Source organism: Apus apus, chromosome Z (assembly GCF_020740795.1).
Source record: "Apus apus isolate bApuApu2 chromosome Z, bApuApu2.pri.cur, whole genome shotgun sequence".
NCBI lineage: Eukaryota > Metazoa > Chordata > Aves > Apodiformes > Apodidae > Apus > Apus apus.
This window is the reverse complement of record NC_067312.1, coordinates 24,148,253-24,174,159: the sequence shown is the minus strand read 5'-3', so window position 1 is coordinate 24,174,159 and position 25,907 is coordinate 24,148,253. Positions and strand designations below refer to the sequence as shown.

Sequence of the window (25,907 nt, the reverse complement as noted above, 5' to 3'; positions counted from 1 at the left end):
AGTGATCGTAGCCCTTATGTTATTTGCATGTTGCTTACGATGTATTCAACATAGCCTGCAGCCAGTGGTAAACCATGCTTGGCTTTTGCAAAAAGAAAAAGGGGGAATTGTGGAGGAATTTTTTATACAGCAGGGTCATGATTTCAGGAGCCTGGGAGGGCTTGACAATCCTTGCTGTAACAGCAAGGATTGAAATGAACAATTGATCTTGTTTGCAACAAGATTATCTTTAGCCTTGGGAGAATGAAGAAGCATATCTTGGCTAGGCGCCCGAGGATGGATGCGAAGACGGATGAGAAAACTGCAGAATGTAACAAATAGCGCTTGTAACACATGTAGTCATAACCAATAGCAAAACGGAGCCTGCCGCGTGAACAGTTATGCTTAGCCAATTAAATGAGGTGTCTGTCCGCATGAGCAGCCGCGTGGACAGCAACTTGGAGTATATAAGTAGCAGACGAACTGGCAATAAAGTGGAACGATATGTAAGACCATATTGGTTGTCGTGTTGTTACTCGGCCCTGCTCCTGTTGGACTCATCGCAACATAAGTCAGCCCAGCAATTAAGACACCAGTCAAAAATGTGGTTATGGGAAGGAAGGGAAACGCATGCACATGTGCAGCCGCATGTTCTGGAAACCACCACCCACATTCTGACTGGATCTCTTACACAGTTAATGACCTAGCTGCTGTGATGTTTGCTGGAACAGTTGTCTGCAGAAAAGGTATTCCAATAAAGGTGTGCACCATGTAAAGGTGTGATCAGACCGTAGAAGTAATTTATTTGCCAGCTGTAAGTTTTACTTGTGTATGACTGCAAGACCATCTTTGTCTCACCAGCTAGGCAGCTCCAGGCCATAATAAAGTATTGACTTATGCAACATTTTTCTAAGTATGCACCAGCAGCTAGGTTATGGACCACTTCTCCCCATATCATCCTGGGTAGCCAAGGACTTCCAGAAGCCATGGCTTTTGGACATCTCCCAAAAGCCAGTGTATCAAGAAATCATGCTAGGACCAGCTGCCACAGCACAGTACAGCCCCAGCTGTAGACCTGACAAAAAGCCACTGGGAATGTCCCAGTGTTTGTTACTGTTACTGATACCATAAAATCTGGTCATGGAAAGAACCCTCCAGGACCTTTCTTTAAGTGTTAGAAGGCAGGCATTCTTTATTGCAGCACTGGATGCATGGGGGATAGTTCCTCCTAACGTGCATGTCATAAGTCACAACAAGCAAAGCTGATATTGTTCAATAGCGTACATATGCATCAGATTTCCCGGAATAACTATACATATTCATTCTATTTCCTGGAACTAACTGTAATATTTGCATCCTAATTATGTACGCTCTTTGAGGCTCTGAGGGTCCTCTGTGGGGGTCTTTCTGGAGTCTCCAGGGGTCACTCTGGTGTGTCCTTTTATTGAACTCTCTTTTTGAGCATGCAAGGTATGGACTGACCTACTTGGAGGTTTTTTTCTCCCTGTCATTATCTAGTCTTGGCCACTGTGTCTATTTGCTCATCCTTGAGATTGCGAAGTTGAAACAAGCAAGAACCAAGCACATCAGTATAACCATATAAGGCATAATGGAATACTTCTCTGAACAGCCTTTGTCACAGGCCTCAGCTCGCAGGCATCACTGTAACTGGATGATCACCTTCAGGACTGTGTGGAGGTGCAGGGAAGCACACAGAGCAACTGTAAGAGCAAAGAGGGCACTGAATGATCTGCCAGTGCAAGACAAGAGCAACCTGCAACTATAAATCTCCAAGACTGGGCTACTGGCAGCAACAACAGAGTCTGTCAGTGTATGTGGGGCCAGAAATGCACAGGTAACTGGCCCTTCCAGAGTATCAGCTTGGTCATAATGCTAAATTGTGGTATCTTCCACTATATCTTTCCTAGTATTCTGTAATTCACACTAATCTTTTCTAGCTGGTAGTAGGTATTTAACAAACAAAAAAACCCTCAAAAAAACCAACCTCCATGCACGTAAGTAGTCAAATTTGGTTAGATTCTGATAAAATTAAATGTTTTAAACCACTTATTGGACTTGAAATAAGGCATTTCATAGCATTTGAAGATGTTAGTATCAACAAACCCACAAGGCTGGGGTTTACCTGGTATTTCCACGTAAATGTGCTATAAAAAACCCCACTTTTGAGAATGATAGTTTAAGAAACTGGTTTTTTGTTTTTTTTCACTCCAGTGTTAATTCAAAGTGTATTACAATCCATATTGTCTATTAAGAAGATGGACCAACTAAGCACTTCTCAGTAGATTAATTTTTGAAACCAATATACAGAAGAGCAGTATTACACAGTTTTGCATGGAACTCTCCAGGTGCTGCATTTTGACACTCTTTTTTGACCCTTTTTAGCACAATACCATGAAATACGTATTGTAATTCTTTCTGACCTTTCAGCAACTGTATGCAGTACAGCTCCTCATTCCTAAATCAGTACTTTATTATTTGGTGTCTCAGGTTTCTTAGTCACAGCAATTACCATTACCTTACAAACAACTGACAGACATGTAACTCAGGTGATAATACTTAAACCTTCTGCAAGGAGAAAAGAAGCCAACAGCATTTCCCAGCACATTTACACATTTCTGACCCTCAGGTAACCAGCGAGCAGCAGGGAATCTACTGCTGGCTTGAGGCACTAAGTCTTACCTGAATTAATGAGTGACAAATGCAAGAGAGGAAGCCTGCCTGTCCCCAAGCTACTAGATAAGGTCATTATAAAGGGTCTCACTAAAAAAGTTCTACAATAATATGAAATTAAACAGGCTCAGGCTGCATGCTGAGAGGCAGTGCAGTTCTCTGTCCTGACAATGAGCTTCAAGCTGGCAGAGTGATGACCTCAGAGAGACAAGTGTTAGGTTAAGATCAGACAGTTGCTACCACATCTGATCATCTGCCTTATTTCGCTCTCAGACACTGCAGGGAAAACTGATCCGCTTATAAATCAACATTTCAGATCCTGAAACTGATAGATGAAAATTGGTTTCTACCATCATACACATAAGATAAAAACCATGGTGGCACTTTCCTTCTGCACTGTTGAGTTCCTCAGGATGCTGACAGAAGAAAACCAGAGGAAGCTCCTGAACATTTGGAAAAGTTTCAAGTAGCAAGAAAAAGTTTTCCATTTGTGAACCTAGTAGTAGACTTCTTCAGAATTGCCAGACTGCAATACTTTGTTAATCATTAATAACCTTTTCATTTTGTTCTTAAAAAAAAAAAAAAAGTGAGATCCATTCACAGATGGTAAATCCATGCAGGACAGCATAAATACTTTGAGGAAACCTGCCTACCAGCCTGGCCCACACTGGAGGCTTCCTAAAATCAAAGCACATAGCTTGCAACCTGCTGTCAAATTCAGCAGAGTAACTGTGTCCCTACTGGGGTGGTACAAATCACTTGTAGTAGACAATAAACCAAACTCCACTAATGGTTTCTAATTAAGAGTGAAAAGTCCCCTTTCCTCCTCCCTTCTCTACATACCATTTTGTTCTTACCACAGTAATGAATGCTGTTAGTCCAGGTTTCTGGGCACAATTTAAGCTGACAGCACTAGTTGAACCAGTAACAACACTGATGGCCTCTGTGCTGACCACAAAGCAAGGCTCTCAGATAATTCTTGTGCAGGACTTGTTGCCTGCCTGTGGATTTGGTTCTTTAGAAGGAAGAGAGAGAACCCTCTCCCCTAAACCCCCTTTTTATTTGGAAGAGTTTCTAAAAGAGAACAAATAGAAATTTTCTGAATAAGTTACTCATAAAGAGGGAAAAAAAAAAAAAAGACAAGACTAGAACTGAACACAGAGATACAAGGCTAGTTTAATAGCACTAAAACCAAGATTTTATTTCAGCTCTATTTGGGGAAGTGTTAAAATGAGAAATTGGCCATATATGATGAACAGAGTTTGGCCAAGTGGATTTCTCAAGTTAGTGAACACAGAGCTGCTTCTTAAGCCTTCCTGGTAGTGGTGGTAGGCTACAGGAGGAACAAATCTAATTCCCAGCAGGTCTTCAGGAAGATAAGATTCAGCAGAAGGTTTTCCTAGGCAGTGATGTATTTTGCAGCCAAAAAGTGACTGCAGTCTCTTGCACTATTGGGTATTAGCAAGGTGTGTATCAAAACACAGCTCACCAAAAATGCTCAAAGCACTCAGTTTAGCTCTACGAGGCTTCTCTATCTCAAACCAACAAGCTTAATCCAAGACCTATCCATGTTTTTATTCTGTGATTTTATTACAGCCATGTGGAGGGAATACCTTACCTCAGAGACAAAGCTGACATAGTCAGTTATGAAAGGCAAGGGGGAACAGAGAAAAAAGAAAAGCAGACCAAACAATAGTCTTTTTTGTAATTATTCTTCCCTTCTCTCAGAGGAGCAGGAAGTATTTAAAAGTTACAGGTGAAACTGCTCTGTAAAGGAATCATTACATTGGAGCACACGGAGCATAAACATTTGTGCACTTGAAGAAATGGCTGAGTAGGAGTTAAATGAACAGACACAAAAGCCAAGAACAGATCAAAACAAAGAGCTGGAAGTGCTGCCTGAGGTGCTGATAGCATCAAGGCCACATAATGGTAAGAGCATACCACAAATGCAAAGCAACAACTCATTGTATGTTACAACTCAATCTGGCTCTAAGCTCTTGTCAATAAGGCTGCAGGGGTCACACAGCCTTGGCACCAATCAAAAACAAATGAGACAGGATAAGGATGTGATAGCTAGCAGTCCTTGTTCTCCATGCCACCTCAAGTAATCCTGGTATCTATAAGAAAATGAAATCAGCTTTGTCTGAAACAGAGAGCACCTTCCCCTTCTGTATTCTGTGCCTATACAATGAGTTTTGCTACATTTATTGTGGCAATCAAGTGAAAGGAAGTAAACAAAATTTTAATTTGGTAATATAAGCAGTATCAGTACAACGCAGATAAATTACTCACGTGCCATTAAATCTAAATGTAAGAGCCATCAAATCTGCAAAGAGAAGTACTAGCCTTTCAGGAAGTAACAGCAGCAGGACATCATGATAAAAAGGTGGTAAGGGCAAAAGAACTATCTCAATCCAAGAAAAAAGACATTACATTATGTTCCAGTTTGCACAAGTGCACAACTGAGACCTTTGCACAAGCGTGCACACTGCAGGTTCAAGACCTGATTGTTGCAGTTCTGAACAGAAGCCAAGTAGATGGAAGCAGCTGTATATTCCTTCCAGAGTTCTGATCTGAGTCACAAAAGTTAAATCTATCCAAAAGCCTAAGATTAAGAATAAATATTGTGCTGGTCATTTTTCTGATCTTATCTTACTCTGTGATGTACATACACTTCACACCTCCATTAAGAGCAAGGCAATTTTAGTCCCTGACATGGGCAGCTTCATCCATGAACTCAACCCAAACCACGACTCACTGTGTACCCCCATGGTACAGAGCAGGCCCCAGCCATATATGCAGTGCAGAGTGTGCCAAATGAATGGCAGTGTGGGAGCTGGAAGGGAAGCAGCTTCTTGATATAGAAGCATTGCTATTTGTGAGCATCTGCTGTGGTACACACATTACTTGAAGAACAGAATACAGCGGCCTTGGCCACAGAATATCCTCCCTCTTCAACCCCACTCCTACTGAGTACAGGAACTGTTCTCTATACATTCAAATACAGACTACCCATCTAACTCAGCACCTTCTCTACAACTTTTGCCAGTAGGGGCTTAGATGATTTATGCTTCTTCTACTGGAAAAGGTTTCCTTCAGGGAAGTCTAGGCACACACAACACTGGACATGAAGGGGGTGGGGTTAATCTCAAAGCAAAGACAACAGAATACTTAAAACTGTCACTGCCATGCAAACTCTGTTTGCTATACTCAACAGTAAGGATTCAGGATCTGTTTTAGTGACTGAAGTTTTCCAGGCTTTGACGTCCAGTTAGAATGCTGTCCTACGTAAGTTCAGTGCAGGAAAACTTACAGTACTCCTAATTCTCTCTTCCCTATTCAGATTAACATCTTTGTACATATGCCTGTGAGTAGTACAACTGCAGTTCTTTTAATCCCCCAGCCTGCATTCAAGGTGATGTTTAATTAGACAGCAAAACCTGCTGTAACTAATGTTACTTAATAAACATTTTCTCTACACTGTCAGTAAGATCTTAGTAGGAAACGTAAGTTTTCAACTAACCACCAACACAGATCAGAGTATAAGAATAATAACTCTTCTCCCTTACAAGGCCAGCATCCCTCACATTGACTCAAGGCAGGAGTAAAATGGAAGTAAAACAGAGGCAATGAGATGGTTGCTCTTCCTCTGCAAGTCTCAAAGTCTTCTGCCAATACACTTGCCACACACATTGGAAATCAGAATGCTGAAAGTAGTTCACAGGTGGGAAAATGACCATGGCTCACCAGGTACCCCTGAGATCCACTGCACAACAAGGCTGGGTATGCAGTTATGCTGCAACAACAGCACCTGCTCACTTGTTTCTTTCCATTGAACCAGTCTGGTTACCTAGCAGCCACTTTGCAACACAGCTATACTGGAGATGGTGCAAAAGACCTTAACCAAGTATCTGCACCATGAATTGTTCAACAGCCACAGGGTGACAGGAGGGCTGGTATAGTTTTCCCAGCTGGATCTCCTTCCATCTCTCATTGTTATTGTGAGGCTGTTAAGGAAACATATTGATACACTCTCAGCTAATTTATCTTGGAAGACTGGAGTCTGCAAAGAAACCCCAACACTTCACATTCTATCTCTGCATCATTGCTTTCAGTACAGTGGACACGTCCTTGGAAAGTCTTAGTGCAGGACTGCTGAAAGAGCACGTGTTAATACACTGGTATAATAACTGGAACAAAAGAGCATCCTGCCCTTCTCTTATGATGACAGATTATTTTCCAACACATATTATAGGGCTGGCAGACAATTTGTACATCTGAGCTCCAGGTGAGAAGGGTGTTAGTTGTAGTTTTTTTCCTTAGGGTCACTGAATCACTTTGGTTGGAAAACCTTTAAGATCATCTAGTCCAACCATTAACCCTACTCCACCAAGTAGGGTAAGCCATATTCCCAAGCGCCACATCTAGACACATCTGTACAGGATAACATGATTTATCATAATGATTCAAAAAAATTAGCCTGTGTAAATCTGTAGCCAGCAAGCATTTTTTACATTTTCTACCTCAAAGCACGAGTCAAAGTAACAACACAGCAAACCAGAGAAAGGAATCTTCTTTTGCTCAAAAATGCTTTTATTAAAAAAAACAAAAACAAAAACAAAAAACATAGGGCTAATGAAACCTGTTTCAGTAAGGAAATATTAAATTCACATTATACATATTAAGATATTACAAAATAACCACCCAGTGACTATTACATCGTTTTTTCAATGGTTGAGACTCCGGCCATTTTTGTTCATTTTCATCCACCATCCACAGCAATCAAAAAACCAGTTTTTTTGGTAAACCTGAAAAGTGTAAATCACATTGTTACCAAAGTGAAGGGATCCAGCCCCCTCCTCAAGGTGTTAGTATTCATTCAATACTTTTCTTGAGATACATCTACTCTGAGCTGCTTCATGCCGTTTGCTGCAGAGGCAGTGCATAATCACTTCTTCCAATGAATCTATGAAAGACCGCTAGAACCAAATCTTGCTTCAATCAGTACATGACACCAAATGAGTCCCAGATTCTGTAATTAAGTGTTAATTGTATTTGGGATACATTTAAATATTTCTCTTCATTGGTAAAAAATGCTAGCCCGTTAATTCTACTTTTAAACCTAAGAAAGGCAAGATATTATTCTAAGGCTTAACCCTGACCCACCACACATACACTCTTTATGATCTTTCTTATGTGCTGTCACTATTCAGGATGACACTGTGTGCAGGGAGTTAAGAGCCCTTTTAGTACCTGCCTCATTCTTTAACCATGTCTTTGTTTAGTATCAGCTGTAGAGATGATGAAGGCAGCAGTACTTTTCTGGTTCTATTCAAGATCTTGTCCTCTCATTTCTTCCTATGTCAAATGAAGCCCAGGTAGTAGATTTGCTAGCTCTAATATTGTCTCTCTCCTTTAGTGTTTGTTTGCACTAAAGAATCTACCTTTTGAGACCCTCTGGTTCTCCCAGCCCATCTAAGACAGTAACATAATGGAAAATCCACATCAGAAAACCCATTTTGTTTCCATGGAATCCATTTTGTTTAAATGGAATGATACTACTTTTTATGCTGATACCCAAATGTCTCAAAAAGTAATGTTAACTTCTTAAGTGCCTTACTTATAGCCAATCTCAAAACTCCTGGCATTTAACATAGAAGTCTGATTTCCTCTTGCTGAAGATGAGACTCTCAGAAAGATGTAAAAGCAGTTAGTATTCTACTTGATACAGCTTTAGAAACTCTGCTCATTGTCAAAGGCAAGACTTCAAATATTTAAGTTATAGAACGCCAGGAAGCACTTCTTCTTCTTTCCTGTCCTTTAGTTAACAGGTGTATTTTTGTACTCCAAAATACTAATCACAGACCCTCAAGTGGTCTCTGCAAGAGGAGTTAAAAGCTTGAATTAATTATCTAAGCTATGGAAACTTGATAAATTCCCATGTCAGCTGACCCATGGAACTGCAGTCAGCAAAGAACATTCAAATAGTCAATTGATTATTTTTTTTCTTTGAAATTACAATCTTAAGAGAGTGAGCTAATACATTTTACTTTTAATTTGACACAGACTAAGAAACAAGTGAAGGTGCCTAAGAAGTAATTTAAACTCTAATAATACTGCCGTCTGTCTGAATTCAAGAGGAAATGCACTTTCATGGCAGCATCACCATTACAAAAAGATACCACTCTTTTATCAAAACAGTCTCATAATGGAGAAAATCTGATGCTAGCATGACAGCTGCTTACCTTTTAAGAGAGTGACAAGTATGTGCTTAAGTTCCTTACCCAGAATGGTCTTAACTGTTAACATATTTAGTCTAAGGGACAGAAAGCAGAAATCTCTCTTCTGAACCCCAATTACATTCTCCAGTCTGTTATTCAACAGAATTACATGCCATGTTTCTCTCTCTCTGTCATGTAAAGTTATTTCCACCTCAGTAAGATGTCTCAGAAATAAAGAGCATCATAATAGCTACAATTTACTGGGTAGTAAAACACAATTATAGAAATCTATGGAATTAGGTATTTCTTCTAACAAATAGACTCCTAAGCATCATAAAGGAACTTTTTTTGTACCAACTGTGTTAAAACACAGAACTAAGTCATTTCCACTCTAAAGCATGTACCCTAGAACATAAATTAAAGGGCTTCAGCTGGTGCAGGTGCCCAGGGATGTAGTCCATTTAGAGAGTTTTTATTTTGAAACACTGGGAAGTATCATGTTCTCTCTGAGCATGTAGCTCGTATTTTAAAACAGGTAAAACAGCAAGACGTTACCTTGATCTATTCCTTCTGGTCTCTTCCTTTTTAAATTTAAAAGTGCACTTTGTTGCTCTTTCACAGCTTCAGCGGGACAGTTGGGTCTCGGCAGCTGATTTCCTGGAGTGGGTCCTGGTCGGTTACTGAAATACTTCTGTTTCAATGCCTTAATGATAATGGAAGAAAAATAACTGATTAGTATAAACACCAGATGGTCAGAACACTATCTATAAAGTGGCTATGGTGAAATAAAGCACTTGCAGTTGAGTCTTCAAAACTACTTGGGCACATTTATACTAGAAGATGACCTTGGGCCCAATCAAGATCTTGTGTTCGCAATGACTACCCACAGCACTTTAGTTTGTGAGCCAGGAGATAACTGTGTACTGTTATTTTTAAGTAGTGCTCAGACATCCTAACGAAGCTCTAGACTACATCGGAGGAGGTCTTCTAGCTCCGAAGAGGTTACATTCTCAACAGACAGATGAGACGAGGGTAAGTAAGAAGCAGGAATTAAGAAAAATAAAAAAAGAGTACACCCAAAGTCTTGATTAGACCAAGGACCTGAACACCATGTTTTCCAAAAATTTCCTTAACTGTACTGTTTCTACACCGTAAACTGTGAGAAGAATGTAGTTTGAATTAGAGCAGGAGAAAACCATAATTGAACAGGGTTCATTTCATGCAGTGGAATGACATACCTTATTTTAAATTTTACGAATTCTACAGCTTCCATAAACTGTGGTTAAGGAAGAGAGGCTAAGCTACCTCTTACATAATCATTACTCCTCCTTATGTCAGTTACATGTTATTCAGTGGCAGCTTCAAGTCAAGCCAATACAGTTAGCACATGTTGTTTCCTGCCTTAAACTGTGGCATTATCAATTAAAAGGCTAGACTAGAAAAAAATAATGTATATTCAATATTCAAGCCACCATCTGTTGCAAACCGACGATATCACTAATCCTACAATATGACCTGTAAAATTACTACAAACAAACCAAATAGTACAGAGGTGTCCTACGCACAGCACAACTAATGTTGAAAGATCATGAAGACGGTGACCAAATAACCTGAATGTACTCTGAAAAAGTCTTCTAGTAAAAAGACATGTCACAGATGCACTCATTCTCTGGATTAGGATCTGCCTTGTCTAACAAGCAGTGAGGAGTAGTGGCCTTAAGGGCTCAGCTCTACCTTCTTGAGTGCTCCCCTGAGAGATGACAGAAATACAGTTTTGAAACTTCTTCATAGCAGAATTCAACACTCTGAACTGGAACATTTTAATTCCAAGTCCTTCATTTCTCCATATCAAGAAGTAGTGAAATTGAGATCAGTTTCACTCAAGTATATATGTAAAAGGACACTGAGGTCAGAATACTGGCATAAATCACCACAGAATTTAATGTTAAAAAGGAATCAAAGAAGTTTAAATGAAATTCAATAAGAGAATGGACGAATTAAGGATAAAAAGCTTTCAAAACCAGGGAATAAGACATGCTATGTTAAGACTTAAGTTTCGAGCTTTAGGTAACTGAATTTTGAATGTCAAATATAATGACTGTTCGAAGGCCATGACTTGTACACCTTGTACACTGTACTGCCTTTGCTCTGCACTGGGAATTGAGAGGATCAGTCAGCATTATTCATGCCTTGCAGAGTTCTCTCCATAAAACATAAGAAGCATTCTAGTATTTCATAGACAGTGCTAGATGACATTTCATTTCAAGCTTGGCTTACTGGCCTCAAAGCACATTTATCTGATATTAACAGTAAGTTAATGAACATTAGGACATAAGTGTACTATACCTGAGTAGCTGTAACCCTCGTACAAGGATTAAATGTGAATAAGCCTTGCAGAAGACTGAGCAAATCATCGCCAGCTGCACTGAAGATATGTTGAAGTGGCATTCCAGGGAAGGACTTAAATGTAATATAATCTGGAAGACTCGTCATTCCCTACAAAGACAAAAATGGAATGTAATTTTTTCAAGTTAGGAGTTCAGCTTTTCACAGAAAGTGAAAATCATAAGGCTGTCTTTCAGCAGAAGCAAATTACCTTTCAAAACACTTTGCTAATACTAGAACACTGAAATAAATGTAGGAATAGTAGGTCATAAAGACCTTTTTTTAATTAACTGCTACAGTTGTTTCCCACTTTCCAAGTCATCTGTCCTTCCCTTGCTTTAATGGTAACCAGTCTAAAAGACAAAATGCTAACAAAGAAGGGAAGTATGAAAGAACTTCAGAGTGGGTGCAGACAAATGAAGTGAAACTAGCTTCATCTTTTTCTTTCGAGAACTGACATGGTGGAAGAGGCAATATTCACAAAAGAGACGGTCTGCATTTTCTCCAAGTTAATAATACATGTCATCCTCCTCAAAGCTAGCTGAACATCAGCATTCTGAGCTAATCTTGAAATGCAGAGCTGATAAACTTTTTATCTGGGGAGTGGGGGGGGGAAGGCCAAGCAGTTAAACAGATTAGTTGCCTATTTGTTTCCTCCTGTAGGTATCAAAACAATCCCACTGTATTCAAATTCTATCACATAATTCTCCAAACATGGTATGTTGACAGTATTTTAATGATTTTAAACCTCTACTCATCACTTCAGTAAGTTTATTCAAACAAAATAAAATACTAACACTGTTGTGAACAACGTGCTCAGATATAACATTGACAGTAAAGGTTTCAATTCTTGAAATGCAAAATTAATTTGGGAATGCATAATCTCTGTTGTGCTAGCAAATCTCCTGTTCTCACCTTTCCCCACCTGTATCTTCACCCTTCCTCTCCAAAGAAAGCAGAAATGTCACTGCAAAAAATTTCATGTTCTATTTAGAACTCCGGAACAGCAACGGAATTCTGTGGGGCTAGTAATGCCTTAAACAGCCTTTCCCCATGTGGCTGGAGGTCCATCTGGTGATCACACACCACAGCATTTGAGCACCACTCACACAATGGAAAAGCAGCATGGAAAGAGAGCAGAGGTGGGATACACTGACTGGTTAACAAGTCCAGAGAGTGCTTCCACAACTCAGCTCTCAGGTACAAAAGAGGACAGTCTGATCAGGGAATTCCAAACCCCTCATCCAAGTAGCTCATCCAAAGACACCACACACTGCTTCCTGTCAGCCTGCCTGATAACCATGGCTAGGGAGGTCATTGTGTGCCCTGCCATTAAGGGTAGCACAGTATTATTGAATTACTGCATTTACTGTTATCTCAACCCAGATAATTACAGTACTGATTTGTACTTGTTACTGCACCATTTATCCCTACAGCTGTTGATCTGGTGTCTGTTACCATATCCTCAACCTGTAACTGGGCTGGGCCACCTCTACTGTCAGCAGTGGAATACAGTACATCAACGTCACCAGCCCCAGCCTTGTAGTGGGTGCCCTAATTTCCTGCTGTGCCCCACTCAGAGATACCACATTCTCTGACAGAGGGAAGTACCTGTTTGCTTTTCCCTAGCTACTTGAACTAGAGAAACTCAGAAAGATGAAAACATGAAATGGAAGTTACTCTGCTTATCCCTCTTTGCTCACTGTCTCAAATACCGAGGACCACCTGAATACACACAAAGCTGAGCTGACTCCCTACAAAAAGAATCAGCTGAAGCCCAGCACGATACTCAGCCTGTGTTTGAAGACTAGACTCCTGCCTCGGCCGCTGTTAAAAGCGTGCAGGCTTGTGTGGAGAAATTAGAACGCCTCATGTACCTCCTGGTGGCAGCATCTGCCCGAGAAAAACTACGCTGGCAACTGGAAGCTAATGAAAGGGGAGCTTCTGCAAAAAAATAAACCAACCACGAAACCAAAAAAACCCCCAACAACTACACACACAAAAACCCACAAAAAAACCCAACATAAAGCTTTATGTATTGATTAAAATAACGATACATAAAACTCTTGAAGTCCAGACATACTTCTGAAACCCATCAATTACTAAAACCAAGTATGATGCTAATGGAGGCATTGAATGTATCCCTACACACCCTTTCACATAGCACTTGCTTAATTTGGAGAGGTGTATCATAAATCTGTTACTGTGGATTACTTAGCTCACAAATACAAAGGGGGATAGCATACAAATTTCAGAAACAGAAGCCCAGACCCTCACTTTAGGGTCTGGAATCAGAGTACAAATTTTACCAGAAAATACAGACTCTTCTGGGCATGAACAGCTTATGTTCAAAGAGAAGTACCCTGAGATGACTGAAGACCATGGCTGTTCCCCATACAATCCCATAGATTTAGAACTAAGTGTAGCTAGGCTGATTATCAATCACGCTTTGGATTTAGGCCCTGTGGCAGATGAAGACCTATCATAACTCCACTGAGATGTGGTGGTGCTTACTAATCCAAAAGGGTCCACTCACAGGGCATTTCGTGTCAATAGGCACTAGCCTCACAGGTGCAGTAAGCAGCCCCACACCATCCCTGCCAGTACAAAAGGTAGCTTCTGCTGTGCCCATTCTGTTATCTCTCCATCTCCAACTGCAGCTACAGTTACAGTCAAACCCTGTTGTGGCGCCGTAAGTTAAATAAACCCCTACATCTCTGTGAAAGGGCCCCAACCCAAAGGAACTTCAAACATGGAAAGTCTGTTTTGTCCTGGGCATTCCTGAACAGGCAATACACAAAGTCCCAGCATCAGTGTTACTGGCTTTTCCCAGCATCCTGAATTGTGTCACACACTGTTCCATCTGAGGTAAAGGCCCAAGTGCCCTTCCTGCCAGTTCAACAGTTGGAGCCTGGAAATCCCAGCCTTGCATTACCCAAACATATTAGTGGTCCAATTAGCACCACAGGGTCAGAAGGCATGAGTACCTCAGAGGTGCTATGGAGGGTGTAGCTTGTACGGACTTCCAATCTAGTGCTAGATATCACTTCCAATGATAAACTGTGTTTAGTGTTGCCTCACTGATACAGGTGCTCAAATTTCTGTCATCAATTGATCACATACTGGAGATGACCACTTCCCTAATCCTGCAGTAGTTTGTGGGTTTACAGGACCACTGACAGCTCTTCCTACAATAACAGTCAAGGGACACTCCAGAGAGTGCTTCCACAACTCAATTACAAGAAAAACCCAGCAAGACAAACAAGACAGTCTGATCTGGGAACTCAGGAATTCCCATGGCCATCAGCTGGTCCAAGTCAGCCATCAGAAGTTATACCCAGCTTCCTGTCAGTCTGCCTGAAAACCATGGTTAGGTAGGTCACTGTGTAACCTGAAACAAAGTTTGGCCTGGTGTTACTGAATTTACTGTTGCTTCAGTGATAACTAATTTACATCTGTTACAGTACTATTACTCTTAGATAAACTGTTTATATCTAAAGCTGTTGGTCTGGTGTATCTTACTGTATCTCAAAACCCTATCTTATTCAGGGTAACTTAAGTCCCTATGCATTTTTCCTGTTCTGAAAGTAATTAAAACCTTTCAGATTGAAGTAGACTAATCTGCTTTAGAATGTCAAAACATTAAGCAATAACAATCATTTCACATTGATAGCCACTGGAAATTGCGAATACACCCAGAATACATCCAGAAAGGATAACAAGAAGTTCCATTACAGTTGCTTAATGCCAATAACTGCTAAACTGACCAGAGATTTGCCAAGAGAAATAATTTAACTCAGCTGCTTATCTGCTGCTTTGTGAGATTAGGCAGCTTGCCATCTGAAACTCTACTCAAATATTCTTGTATACCCTTTAATTTAGTTTCAAAAGTTAAAAGAGAGAGTATCAAGTAAACCTGGTATCACTCTGTTAATCAAACGGACTCACAGGCCATTGTTCTTCTGTTGGAGTGCCCAGTGTTTCAAATATCCTTGTCAGCTGGTCAAGATCAGAGTCTCCAGGCAAAAAAGGAACCTGGAAAAAGGCAACAACATTTGATTGAATTAACTTCTGAACTTCAGTTTTAGAGAGGAGTTTTGAGCTCAGTCCTCACAATTGCACAACAAAACACCTCTGTATACCAGCTGCCCACAAAGAGGTACACTGAGTATTTCAGGCTTTCTAGTGATGTCCAAATAGATTCCAAAGATTTCTTGCAATCCCCTCTTGATATCACTGACTTTATAGCAGAGAGCTAAACATAAAATTATACCACATTAATGTAAAGTAACTAAACACAGGAGATGGTTTAAAGTGTAAAGTCAGTTGGTCAGAGTGATCTTCCCACCATCTGCTCCTTGAAGTTAGGTTTTATATACATTCAAAACATCTGAAGTGAACTGGAACTGTATTACAAAAGCAGCAGTTAGACTGATGGACAGCACGAGGGAAAGCAGTGACCCACATCGGATATACGCAGTTTAACCTGTAGCTTACGCAACATACACACAAGGAAAAAAAAGCCTTTGTAAGCAAAGCAAAATGATGAAGAATTACACAGAATTACCAAGGCTGGAAAAGATCTTTAAGATCATCAAGTCCAGCCTACGCCCTAACACCACCACATTGGCTAGACCATGGCACTAAGTGCCACATCAGCCTTTCCTTGAACACATACAGGGACAGTGCCTCCACCACTTCCCTGGGAAGTCCATTCCAGTGTCTAATCACCTTCTCCCTGAGGAAGTGCTTCCTAATATCCAACCTAAGCCTCCCCTGGAGTAGCCTCAGGCCAGGCCCTCTTGTCTTGCTGCTAGTTGTATGGAAAAAGAGCCCAGCCCCCACGTGACTACAACCTCCCTTCAGGTAGTTGAAACAAGTGATAAGATTCCCCCTGAGTTCCCTCTTCTCCAGGCTAAACAGCCCCAGTTCCCTCAGCCTGTACCTGTAAGACGTTCCCTCTAGTCCTTTCACCAGCCTTGTTGCTCTCCTCCGGACCTGCTCCAGCAGTTCAATATTCTTCTTGAAGTGAGGGGCCCAGAACTGCACACAGTACTCAAGGTGAGGTCTCACCAGTGCTGAGTACAGAGGGAGAATCACATCCCTAGCCCTGCTGGCCACACTATTCCTGACACAAGCCAGGATGCCATTGGCCTTCCAGGCCACCTGGGCACACTGCTGGCTGATGTTCAACTGGTTGTCAACCAGTACTCCCAGGTCCCTCTCTGCTGGGCTGCTCTCCAGCTACTCTTCCCCCAGTGTGTAGCGCTGCCTGGGGTTATTGTGGCCAAAGTGCAGGACCCTGCACTTGGTCTTGTGGAATTTCAAGCCACTGGCCTTGGTCCATCGACCCAGCCTGTCCAGGTCCCTCTGCAGCTTCTTCCTACCCTCCAGCAGATTGACAATCCCCCCCAACTTGGTGTCATCTGCAAACTTACTGAGGGTGGACTCGAACCCAACACCCAGGTCTTCAATAAAGATGTTGAATAGGAGTGGGCCCAGCACTGATCCCTGGGGGACACTGCTGGTCACCAGACACCAGCTGGATGCAGTTCCATTCACCATCACTCCCTAGGCCTGGTCATCCAACCCAGCAAAGGGTGCACCTGCCCAAGCCATGGATTGCTGGCTTCTCCAGGAGGATGCTGTGGGAAGCTGTGTCAAAGGCCTTGCTGAAGTTGAGGCAGACCACATCCACAGCCTTCCCTTCATCCACTACACGGGTCACCCAGTCATAGAAGAAGATCAGATTGTTCAGGCAGGACTTTCCTTTCCTAAACCCATGTTGGCTGGACCTGATCCCCTAGTTGTCTTCTACATGCCGCTTGATGGCACTCGGAATGATCTGAATTAGAGTATTTAACTAAGTAGGATAGAAAGACTGCAGTGAAGATCCTGGCTAGACAGTGATCAAACTAAATTTTAGGGTCATAAAACCTTGAACATAAGCTGCTTTTGTAAAGCTCTGAGAAGCCGCATTGTCTCTCCACCCAGTATGTTTAGGAAGAAAAAGGACAGATACACTATCACAGGGGTTAAAATGAACCATAACACACTTTCTGCTTAGCGAGAAACCCAAGAATTAACAGAATTGAACAACTTCTTCTTTACTTCCTGACTTTCCTCAAGTTTACCCAACTTTAGCAGGTCTAATGCATACGTATGTACGTATCACTAGTGCTGCTCCACTTCTGAACTGCCAACTATGTACCAGCACACCTGTTTGTGTGACAAACAAAGACTAAAGTTTTCTTTCAAGGTTTTTTCAGACTTAGAAAAACATCAGTCTTCTGTGTGAAAATATAACAATCAGAGGACTGGAAGAGCTATCTACTTGACCTTCCACAAGGCAAGACTGTGACAGTTTGTTGCAATTGTTTTACCCAGCTGTTTTTACAGACTTCAATGTTTGTGATGCTTATGGTATCTAAGCCTGTTCCAAAACTTCGCTTTCCTTACAGTTAGCAAGCTTTCAGAAGCTCTTCCCTCCCCTCCTCTTCCTTTCCTAAACAGCCCAACTGCCTTTGCCTGGTGCTATTAGCAGGAGAGAGGAAGCACAAATACTGAACTGTAATGTAACTAAGAGCAAATACAAAATGCTTTTCCTTGAAGACTTACCCTGAGGAGCAATTCAGCTAAAATACAACCAACAGCCCACATATCGACACCAACACCATACATTCTGGCACCAAACAATAATTCTGGGGCCCGGTACCACCTGAAAAGAGAAACACACTTCAGGAAAACCACCTGGCTTTGCTCATACCAAATGCTGTATACCTCATCAATGGAGGAACTACAGAGAGAATACTGCTCTTGCCTTTACACTTTTCAGACACTAAAGAGCTGTACTCTACCCTGCAAAGTCTTTTGTTTAAGAAAGACTTAATAAAACCGCATTCCTCTCCACTGGATCATATATAACCACAAATTAACTACAGTTTCAACTGTGCTGATCAACAAGCAAAAAAACTGCAGAAGTGCAAAGAGAGAAGTATTTAACAGGCAGGTTTGCAAGTTATAAACAGAAGTTTCCTTTACACTTTGTGTTGAAGAAATGACAGAATTCCTCCCAGCTTCCAAAAAGCTCCATACCACCAGGTCTAAGTATAGAGACCAGTTCTATACAAAATTACCCTTGACAGCAGTTGTTTAGAACAGCTACTTCCACTGCCTAAGAACAGTTAACTTTAATGTAATGATCTGATACATGCTGCATTTGAAACTACTGCAGCATTAACACCTTTTCTCAAAAGGCAGAAAACTACCTTTGGCTGAACAGTTTTAGCATTACAGCTGAAAAAGGAAATTACCTTGTGTATTTTGCAGTCCTGCTTTTTCAAGCATACCTTTAATAAGCATGCTGTAAATAATATGGATGTTTTAATTGGTTCAAGGTTTTGTCTCATAACAGGTAATGTGACTAGCAACAAACAATTTTCTAGAATCATATTAACAGAAATTAACAGCTGTCTTGCTCTGAAAGGCAGGCTTGTAGGTTAGATACATATCATTTCCATGTGAATTCTGCCCCAGAACAACCCCCAGACATGCATATTCTAGCAGTTCTTATGGCACCTTTGCTAAACAATGCTTTCTTGTGTTTTCTTCATGAGGCTCTTACAGCCTTATCACATGAGTTAGATGTCAAACTTTGAATATGTTGATTTGACACGACATATTTAAAAAGACATGGCAAAACAGCTACACAATCACTATGTAAGAAACTAAACATGTCTTACCTTGTTACTACTTGGTGGGTATAAACTCTGTTTGGGCTTCCAAAAGATTTTGCCAAGCCAAAGTCAGCCAGTTTTAAAACCCCATTTTCATCTAACAACAAATTATTTGGTTTAAGATCCTGCCAGTACAGAAAGCAAAGAATTAATTTTTGTCAGTGTTGATAAACACAGACCTATATTGAACCTCCTGACAAGTTTGCTGTATCAGTATTCTAAAATGCAGGCTTTTGATTCTATCCTAAGTCTTTGTTGTAAGGAAAAGTAGTGAAAAAAAAACAGGAAATAAAGTATTTAATCATACATGAAAACCACAGTGAAAAATACCCATTTGAATACTATCATATTTAAGTGGCAGTTTAAAAAACTCCTTGCCTCTTGATAGCTTTTAGCTTTGATGCAGGAACAGTAGTTTGGTCTTCACTGCATAGCTGCCAAGTGAATAATAAAGTGTTTGCAAGTGTTTCAATAACTGTAGAAATCATGGAAGTGGTAGAGTTTAACACAGTAACAGCGTGTTGTGGGTTGACCTCTGGCCAGCAGCCAGGCATCCACAAAGCCATTTGCTCACCCCCTTCTCATCCCACCACTACACCCTCAGCAGGACAAGGGAGAGAACAGCAGCAAGACCAAATAAATCTGAGTTTTTCTGAACAGGTTTGAAGGCTGTTTGAACAGCTGAAGAGTAAAGAAGACAGGAAAAAAAAATGCAATATAAATAATTCACCACCTTCCACAGGCAGACCCACACCTAGACAGCCTCTAAGCAACAGCCACCTTGGAAGACAGAAAAGCCCCCAGCCTCTACCCGATTTTATTGCTGAGCATGAGGTTACATGGCATGCAGTATTTCTCTGGCCAGTGTGGGTCAGCTCTCCCAGCTGTCTCCCTGCCCTGCTTCTTGCCCACGCCCAGCCTGCTCACCAGGGTGAGGGCAGAGTGGGAAAAAGAGAAAGCCTTGACAGTGCCCAAGCAATGGCTGGAGCATTGGTCTGTTATCAAACTTGTTTGACTACAAAACATGGCACCATATGTATTGTTTTGAAGACAGTTTAATCCACTCCAGACAGACCCAGTTTAGAGCGCTAATCAAAATCATGTGTAACTTGAGACACTTTTTTATAAATACCTAAATGATAACCACATCAGTAATTCTTAACACTTCTGGTACTGCTATTGCCTCTCCAAAACAACTAGCATGAATGTTATGGACTAAGAACATCTGAACTTCAAAACTATCTGCATTAGACTTTAAACTCAGATTATATCAAATGTGACTTGTTACAGCATAAAGGCTGTCAATTTAGTACATGCTTACCCTGTGTAGAATCCAGTGCTGGTGTAAATATTCTAATCCTTGAAGTGTCATCAGCATATATGCCTTGATGTGAGATTGTGTCAACACAATACTAGTATCTTTTATAATCACCTGTAAAGTGTTAGATTGATAGTAAAGCTTAAAATGCATGATTAACTTCTATTTGTTTGGCTCAACACTTTAAGACAAAGTTAAAACTGGCAGTCACATATTCTCTACTATTCTCACCCTTTTTCCAGAAAACAGGTCTATTCTGGAGATCAGAAATTGAAACAGTGAGTCCAGATAGCCTACATGGCCTTTGTATAACCAAAGAATGAGAAAATGGGTTGGAAATAAGAGTTTATTATTTTATCTCAGTTCCAGGTGGATACCCAAAGACAGTGATGTCCACACGGAAATGCTAAATGTATCAGTAAACCTCACATTGTGTTTCCACTTACCCCTTCTTTCTCTCCATGCAATTTAAGCATCTAATCCTTGTAAATGCAATGGTTTCCACTTGTTTCAAAGAAGACCAGGAGGTATGGTCATGTTAGTACATTTTAACAAATCTACTTAAGTTTCCCATAGTATTTGATTTTAATTCTAAAATTCTATGTAAACATCCTGTTCAAATGTATTTGCTATGCTGCTCCCCAAAATCTGCTTGTTAATACTTCTGTCCAGTTCAGCAATAGCTTTTCCTAAGCTTTAAGTAATTTGAGACTTACAAAATAGCTGTCTAAGACTACACAAAATGTTACATATGCAGCACATTCTCAATCACAACAGGCTGCTTGTCCCAGATGGGCAGTTAAATGCTCTGCATACCACAGAATTACATAGTACACAAGTATTTAATTCCTCTTTGTACACTGTACCTTCTTCAGCTCTAAAGGTTGCACACTTACCAAGTAAACAGGATGAAACCTCTAGAAAGACTACCCATTACGTTAAGTTCTATTAGCAAAAAACTGATCTAACATTTTCAGTCTTGCCTTCATCACGGTTTCAGCAAGCCTGCCACTGTTAAAATTTTAAATGCTAACTCCAGTTCTTCACAACATATGTGTAATGGGTTAGCTTAACAACTACACTAATTTCTGTCTAGAGTAGGGATAATGTGTGCATATACAGATCTGACATGAATTGCCATTTAAAAAATGAAGGATCTTGTTGAAAAACGCCACACAAAGGCTTTCAGAACAACAAATTAACTTAGTGCCTTGAAGAATGAAACAACTGTCAGATGCTGACACCTAGCACTGTTACACTTAAAAGAATGGTTCAGGTGCATGTGGTTTTATTTTCTAGTATCAGCTCATCACCTGGTATACTTGAGTATCACACTTTCTTGAACAAGTTTGATGATGATTATTATGCTTAGCAATTGCGCTGAAATGTTGATCTGTGACTGAGGTCCTACGTTCTGACTGGAGCCCCAGAAAACTAATACATTAACTATAATCTGTTTCTTGAAGATCATGCTGACAAGTACTTAAAAGCAGAGGCATTATCAGCTGAGAACTCACAAAAATTGTCAAATTATTTCAACTACTTCTAAGACATGATCTTAAATAACTGACATAATGAAACTCACCTTTCTAACACAGGCAAATGTAAGGGTGTTCAAATGGTTTTTGAAAATACTGCTTTAGGAGTGAAATAAAACCATCTTTTTAAAAATCTTACCTCTAGATCGGTTTCCATAAAATCAAACACCAAACTAATATTTGACTTGTGTCCAAATGCATCTAGAAGCTGTAAAATAAAATTAATTATGCTGAAGCACACTTTGGTATTTTCAGTTTTCTAAAATTCTGCACCATTGTAGTCAGCATCTGGATGTTCAGCTTGCTGAACTGGTTTAAGTTATGAATTGCAATACAAAATTTCTTACTCAGTTTAGCTTCTTAACTCAGTCTCAAAAAAAAAGTTCACATTAAGTACAGTAATAATATTTTACACATTTTTCCCCTCCTTCCTGGACTTAGGAAATAAAAAAGGAGAAAGAATTAACTTTACCATGTTGGGTACAACAAATAATCAAATGGACACCTTGTCCTCTCCCCAAACTTTGCTGTTCCACAAAACTTCTACCCCTTCTTGAGACCAGACAAAATCTCCACATGGATTCAGCTCTGCTTCACACAAGCACACAGTATTTAGACATGCTAAGTATTAGGCTTACTAACTTCCTTTAAAATACATTCTTAGGCATGGATTAATCTTTGTAGCACTGTATCAAAAGTATTTCAGAACTTATTCTAGAAGCAGCATTAATTTTACTTACACCAATAATATTTGGATGGCTTAGCTCCTGTAACAATTTTATCTCCCTGAGGGCCGTTCTGTTGATTCCTACATTGAAAAAAGTATGTGAGAGACAAAAGAAAATTAAACTTTGGATTGAGCCTCAAACTAGCCTCTCACTTTGTTACTCAATGATGATTTACTACTACAAAATACTTTCTTACCACTCAGCAGTTTCTTAAATAACAAATACATTTCCACAGGTAAGTACATTGCTGCAGAATAAAAGTGGACCTACACTTTCCTCCACAGCAAATAAATTCTACATCACTGTAACTTTAAATTATGATTTAAATTATGCAGCCAACATTTTGGCAAAAAGGGGAAGTTCTAGCAAAAGCTTAGGGAAAAAAAATATATTTAAAAAACTACTTTTTTCAGGGTATTGTAAGCTTTAGTTTTATTTTAACAAAAAGCTACGTGTTTAAAATACCACTTCTTTAAAGTATCTCACTTCCAGAGGGAGGCACACTGACAAACCTCATTAATATATCTCTTTTCTCTTTGAAAAAAGCATTATTTACTACAAGGCACTTAGGTTTTTCTATATGCTGTGGCATAAAAGGTACAGTGGCCAAAATCTGTTCATCCTTACATGAATCCTTTAATAGCCAGATTTTACAGATGAAAAAAAGAGTGGTACAGGGGTAGGGGAAAGTGCACTTTGTGAGTCACACTGACTGCGATGCATCAAACTTTGACTGATATCATGTAGGAAGTTTCAGCTGCACATGAGCTGAAGAACAGTATTCTCCCAAAACCTAGGATATGATTCAACAGGTAAGAGTCTAGCAGAGTCTGGGCAAAGCTACATTGATTTCTTTACACTCCTGCTTTGCTTATTTGAATTACCTATTCTTGAATCAAGTTCACAATGGTTGCTTTCAGCTGCACAAAGCCTTAGATTCAAAAAAAGTACACCAAGGTTATCAGGTAACACAGGGAAAGCAGACATGATCATTATTTTTTAATTACGTCTTTGGCCTACAGCTAGACATTGAATAGGGCAAAAGTAATGACTGTCCTTAAAAGACATTAGCCCACTGAAGGCCAGGTGGATCACGATGCTCCAGCAGTCATCACAATTGTGAAACTTTGGAAAGAGTGCTCAGTTTCTCTTTAAAATTCTTCCCTTAGTACACAACTGGAGAGCTGAGAGCAAAGACTCTGCACTAGAAAGCTGGTAACCTGATGCAAGATCCCTGAAGGATGGCAGCCTACGATATATATAAAAATTCTACTGCACCACAAAAGCTGGAATAGCAGATCAGGATTATTGGGTTTTTATTTGCAATATTCATGTCAGAACACAGGATCAAAAGACACCGCTCTAGAGAGCTGATTTCTCAAAATAAAACAAACCCACACAGAGACAAGAGGTTTTTAAGGTATAGTTTTTATCAACTTTTACCTCAGCACAAATCACAAAAATAGAATAGAGGAGGCATCTGAAAACAGAGATAAATACTCTCACCCGGCTTAAATATTTAAGGCACCAAGATGCATCAATACAAAAAGGGTATTCTGAACTCAGTGCTATAGAGACTATTTATTATTCTGTACTATATACGTGTTTGTATTCCACTTAACTGAGAAGCTAAGTGGTTAAATACTTGTATTTAGAGATACACCACGCATACAGACATCTCTTCCTTTTTTCTGTCCCTGCAGTTTGGGAAGCAATCCTCTGCTGTGCCTTACACTCAGAGCTGAGCTTATTTTTGTCAGCCAAGACACAGTGTGGGAAACTAAAATGTCAGTTTACAAAAATAAAGCACACACAGCTTCTGCAGCATGAATTTGTTTTAAAACTCACCATCTTTAGCTTCTGATCTATGTCCCAGTTTAATCTGAAAAGAAAGATTTTGTATGTTTATGTAAGGTTAAGCCATCAGCCCCACCAGTAAGGTACACAATTCTTTAGCATCATTCTTCTGAGACAGAATGAGTTTCAGTACCAGGAAGCACTTTACCAGCTAAGGCTGATTTCAGGTTGCTGTTGATACCAAAATTGAGCAGTACTATGAAGCAATTTTAGCTTTGTGGAACAAGTGGTATATCAACATGAAGAGCCTGGCCTTTTGACATTATTGCATGATAGACATTAAGAAAAATCAGAACAATGACTACAAGTAAGCCAAAAATAATGCATAAGGAAGATTAAAAAAAAAGCATGGTGACCTAGAGATCCACTGGCTTTTTTCCTTAAAAAAATAATTGTCTCTAGAGCTAAGTTTTCATAAAAAGTTAAAAATGATGGCACCGAAAACAGACATAAATTCAAACTGGCAACATAAAATACTTTGTAGCCATGAAGATCTATTATGCTACCAACAAGCTTCTCTTGTGAGAGAAATAAGAGCAAAGTAATCGACAGTCGTTGTAAAAAGGTTGTAATAAAATCAGCACTCTCTGTAACCTGGGCCGGCATAAACTCCTTCCACTTCAATCATCTACTGCCCTGAGATTTTCAATCCCACCATTAACACAAGAAAGTATTATAATGAAAAACAAGAATGCTTTTCACAACAACTGCTATTAGTCGCAACGATACAGGAAACGTATTATAATGCTGCAAGGATTAGTGTATCAAACAAAATTAATTCATTTATCTATGGTTCAACTTTCCTAATAAAGTAGGCTCTTTAACCAGCCAAAATACTGTAATGTGCATTTTTCATTGCTCAGGGAGAGGAGATCATCACCTCTTTTAACACAAAAACTCCCCTTGTTTTCAATGTTTGCATTTGAACAAGTAAGCTGCAGATCTAAGAGCACTTGTGAATTTCTGGCAAAAAAACTAATATCAATTTGAAACAACCTAATCAGGAGTAACATTCCTCGACTGCGGAAACTGGGCACAGCAGAAGCAAAGATTAAAGAACCCACCACTACCAAGAACTAATTTGTAGGGCTTTAAAATAATAAACTTAGCAAAGAACAGAAATTTCAACTTACAGACCAGGTAATCCTTCAGAAACTCAGACACGTAGTAAGACTGAAGTTCTTTGGGGTGGTGGGGGATGGTGGTGGGAGGCCTTAAAGACACCTGAACTAGATCATTTTAACAAAACACTCCAGGAATAACATGTATGTTCTCCCATCGCCCGCTAAGCGGGTCAAAACAAACCACCCAGCAGGGGAAAAGCAACCAGACGTTGAATCACACAGCCGGAAAATACTCTCACCTTTTTAATGGCCACGATTTGGTTGGTGTTCTTATCCCTCGCTTTATAGACAGTGGCGAACTGAGGAGACAGAGAGAGGCTCCCGTGA

The 25,907-nt window shown here is 40.0% G+C and overlaps 1 protein-coding gene across 2 annotated transcripts in view; it reads right to left on the bottom strand.

The window, feature by feature from the left end:
• The window catches only part of CDK7 (cyclin dependent kinase 7), a 34,855-nt gene that overhangs the window by 8,436 nt on the left and 512 nt on the right, over nucleotides 1-25,907 (bottom strand). Inside the window, exons 2-12 of one of the 2 annotated variants that reach the window (XM_051643064.1) lie at nucleotides 25,820-25,879; nucleotides 24,448-24,481; nucleotides 22,612-22,679; nucleotides 22,011-22,079; nucleotides 20,337-20,447; nucleotides 19,022-19,140; nucleotides 17,898-17,997; nucleotides 15,228-15,314; nucleotides 11,241-11,390; nucleotides 9,450-9,597; nucleotides 7,246-7,481 (exon numbers count right to left, since the gene is read on the bottom strand). In XM_051643064.1, the coding sequence (XP_051499024.1) occupies nucleotides 7,456-7,481; nucleotides 9,450-9,597; nucleotides 11,241-11,390; nucleotides 15,228-15,314; nucleotides 17,898-17,997; nucleotides 19,022-19,140; nucleotides 20,337-20,447; nucleotides 22,011-22,079; nucleotides 22,612-22,679; nucleotides 24,448-24,481; nucleotides 25,820-25,879 (972 nt within the window). In that variant the 3' untranslated portion in view covers nucleotides 7,246-7,455. Of the gene's footprint in view, nucleotides 1-7,245; nucleotides 7,482-9,449; nucleotides 9,598-11,240; nucleotides 11,391-15,227; nucleotides 15,315-17,897; nucleotides 17,998-19,021; nucleotides 19,141-20,336; nucleotides 20,448-22,010; nucleotides 22,080-22,611; nucleotides 22,680-24,447; nucleotides 24,482-25,819; nucleotides 25,880-25,907 lie in introns of those variants that run through there. The other variant, XM_051643063.1, reaches the window with a different exon arrangement.